The sequence below is a fragment of the Gossypium hirsutum genome, chromosome D04 (assembly GCF_007990345.1).
Source record: "Gossypium hirsutum isolate 1008001.06 chromosome D04, Gossypium_hirsutum_v2.1, whole genome shotgun sequence".
Classification (NCBI taxonomy): Eukaryota; Viridiplantae; Streptophyta; class Magnoliopsida; order Malvales; family Malvaceae; genus Gossypium; species Gossypium hirsutum.
The window spans coordinates 2,375,205-2,378,666 of record NC_053440.1 but is presented as its reverse complement, the minus strand read 5'-3'; the positions used below and the strand labels follow the sequence as shown (position 1 = coordinate 2,378,666).

Sequence of the window (3,462 nt, the reverse complement as noted above, 5' to 3'; positions counted from 1 at the left end):
AATCACAGGATTCAGGCTTAGATTTAGAGCTTTCGGTGTTGATTTTGAAAATTATAAGTTTGACTTTAGGGCTTACAAGTTAAAAAGGAATGTTGTCAATTTTGGGAAGTTTCTAAGCTTATTGATAGCCATGAACGGTGGTTGCCACCACGAACGACTGAAGCTAAAGTGACAGAATCACGTACGACATCTCTATTTTTTCTCTTCTTCTTCTACTGCCTAGCCCAGTTAGAGTTCTTAAATTGGGGCTGTTTACACTATGGAATGACAGTCAGCTTTTCGTTACAGACGTAACGAAAAATGGTTACTAATTTCTAAAGTTTAGGGACTGTTGTAACTTTTCAAAGTTTAGTGATTGTTTTATTATTTTAATCAAAATTAAGTGAATATTAGTGTAATTTACCCTAATTATTACAAGGTTCTAAGTTTTGGTAAAACTTAAGAAGAAGATAATCCCAAGATGATGAATAAGGTAAAAGCAGGCAAAATGGAAATGTTTTCATAAGAAATAGAGAACAAAATTATTCATAAAAATCAAGCTTTTTTCTCCTTGGTTGATGATGAAGGAGAAAGCAAGAATCTAAAAACCCAAGCAGCCAAAGTTGCCCCAATCAAAGGACCCATCCAATAAACATAATAAAGCTCCCAAGAGTTATGCCAATTGTTAACATATGCCCATCCAAAAGCATTTGCAGGATTCATGGAGGGTCCTGTGTAATTAGCCCCTCTCCCAACAAATCCCACTGTTGATATCGCCATCAACAACAGCTTAAGCAAAGGGTTGTTAGGACCCCTCACCAAAATCACCAACAGAGCTGGACATAGCCCAAATGTGAACAACCCTTCAGCTAAAATCCCTGTCTGCATATCTACTTTCAAAGAAGGTCCTTTGATGGTTTCTTTATATTCCCTTGGAAGAACCCCCAGAACTGCATTCACGCCCACCACTCCACCGGCGGCCTGCAAGGGAAAACGCACTGCCATGGAAAGGGCAGACCAGTCTTTCTTGAGGCCAGCGGCGTAGAAAGCGACGGAGGCGGTGGGATTGAAGGTGGCGCCGCCGAGTGCGTTGCCGACGATGGTGAAGATAAACATCATAAGGCTAACCAAGAGGGTGGTGATGAAGAAAGCAGCCAAAGGGAAGGATCGAAGGCCGAGGAAAGCTGCAATTTCGAGGGTGAGAATCCTGAGAAAGGGCATGCTGAAAACCCATATGGATGTCAAAAGGGCGTCTGCCATGGCTGACATGATGACTCCCATCTTTAAGCAGCTACACTCCTTCTAGGGTTTGGGGGGCTTTCCTTTTTAATGCTAAAAAATGCATAACAAACAAATACCAAGATACCAACTACTGATCTTCGGCTTTATGCGATGTAGTAGTAATTTCACGTGCTTCTCACCGGCCTTTTTTTTTTTTTTGAGCAAAGTTACCGGCCAAATTATCAATAAAATAATTAATGGTAAAATATTTTAAAATGTTTTATAAACTCTGATTACTTACTAGTCAACCATTACTAGTTCAAATTACTTGAAAACATTTTTTTTTTGTAAGAAGGAAGATAAAATTACAACTAAACTAGGCGAGGCCAAGCCATACTAGATTTATCATCGTGGAACTTCATCCGGTAGTTGCATAAAAATATACCTACTTAAAGGCCTTGAAAACACCATTGATGCCAATCCACCAGCTACCTTATTGTTTTCTCTGAAAACATATGTAATCTAAACCGTCTAAGATAGTTGAAGTAACCCCTTGATAGCTCATAGTATTGCTGAATGATGGTGCTTAGTTGAAAAGGTTTGAATCAACTGGATGGCTGCAACACTATCCATCTCAAGAGCCACCTATTTCAAGCCTAAATTCCAAGCTACTTGGGGGCACTCAAGTGCACCCCAAACCCAACATTAATAACAGAGCAATATCCAATATTTTTAGAAAAACTAGCTACCTAATTACCATGCTGGTCACGGACTAAGCCCCTTGTTATAATGTTCCCAATCTCGATACAAACAACACCATTCGTATTAACCTTGTGTCAACCTTCCGCAGGTGCATTTCAACTAATGAGTCTGCATGTTTTAGCTTGTCCATGCATCAACGAACATACCATTCCATGCTTCGAATGAAGAAACATGTCTCTCATCCAGTAGCTTTTCTCCAACACACTTTCCCATTCAATAAAGTCTATATTAAACACATAATTATTCCTCCTAATCCAGAGATGCCAACAAATGAAACCAAATAGAGCCTTCCATTCATTAGGGTCACATGCAAAATAAGCAGGATTTGAAATATTGACCTCGAATGCTTCCAAATTGATGGTGAAAATTTCATTATTCTTATTTGGCTTTACCACCAACACTTATGTCGACATAGTTGGAGTACATAACCATTGTACATGATTTATAATTTCTACCGAATCACCACAAACCCTGCAACTTGTATCAGTAGTAAGGTGCCTTCTCAACCAACATTCATTGGTAAGGACTTTGTTCATATATGCTAAACAAAGGAAGATACGTACCTTGTGAGGTACAAGAAAGTGTCAAATACGATGCCAAATTATGTCCCTACGAGCCAAAACCAGGCCACAAATACTAAAGTAAGATGAGCAAACAGTAAATACACACTTATTATCATATCTCCATCCAACAAAATCATCCACATCATGATCGGACGAAAGCTTATAGGCAGAAATACTCTTGATTACTGGAAGCGACAACACCAACGTAAACACATCCCAATTCTACTCCCCACTAGGAGGTACCATATCCTTAACAGGAACATGTTCATAAGGAATGTATAGGGGTTGGGTGCAAACATTAATAAGAGGACCCCATTCCTTAACCCAATTACCTTTCCAAAAGCCTACATTCATGCCCTTCCCTAAATTCTAGATAACACCATAAAAAATCTTACTCCAAATACCACAAATTCGATTCCATATCCATGACACATTACCCACATGTAAGGATGTAGGTAGATTTCCCCTCCACTTATATTTGGTTCTAAGAACCTAAACCCATAACTGGTTAGGTTTTTTAATAAGATTAAAACCAATTTTTCTTGAGGAAAGCATCATTTTGACAATCAATCTTCTTAAAGTCAAGGTCACTATGTTTTGGAACCTTGCAGAGATCATCCTACTTTACGAGATTTATCCCTTTCTTCTCTTTAATGTGTCCCCACACAAAGTTATGAATAATTTTCTCCATTTCAAAGCAAACTCCTTTCAGAATAACAATCGATTGCATAGCATAATTAGGGGTAACTGCTGACACTACTTTGGCCAACGTGATTCTACCTGCTAACGAAAGCACCTTAGCCTTCCACCTTACTATCTTTTCCTCATGTTATCAATAATGTTATTCTACAAACCCGACTTTCGGGGTGTGACAGTTATTCTTGCTATTTTCATTTTTATTTCTCCACTCTATTATTAGGCATTTTTTGTGAGAGAT

General features: G+C 38.6%; 1 protein-coding gene across 1 annotated transcript; it reads right to left on the bottom strand.

Moving 5' to 3' along the window:
- Positions 1-473: 473 nt before the first annotated feature.
- LOC107936199 (aquaporin SIP1-1) lies at positions 474-1,419 on the bottom strand. Its single transcript, XM_016868880.2, has one exon. The coding sequence runs from the start codon at positions 1,258-1,260 to the stop codon at positions 535-537; it is 726 nt and encodes a 241-aa protein (XP_016724369.1). The 5' UTR covers positions 1,261-1,419; the 3' UTR covers positions 474-534.
- Between the last annotated feature and the right edge of the window lie 2,043 nt (positions 1,420-3,462).

Coding starts and splice junctions, on each gene's coding strand:
- LOC107936199 (XM_016868880.2), bottom strand. CDS start 1,260: ATGGGAGTCATCATGTCAGCCATGGCAGACGCCCTTTTGACATCCATA.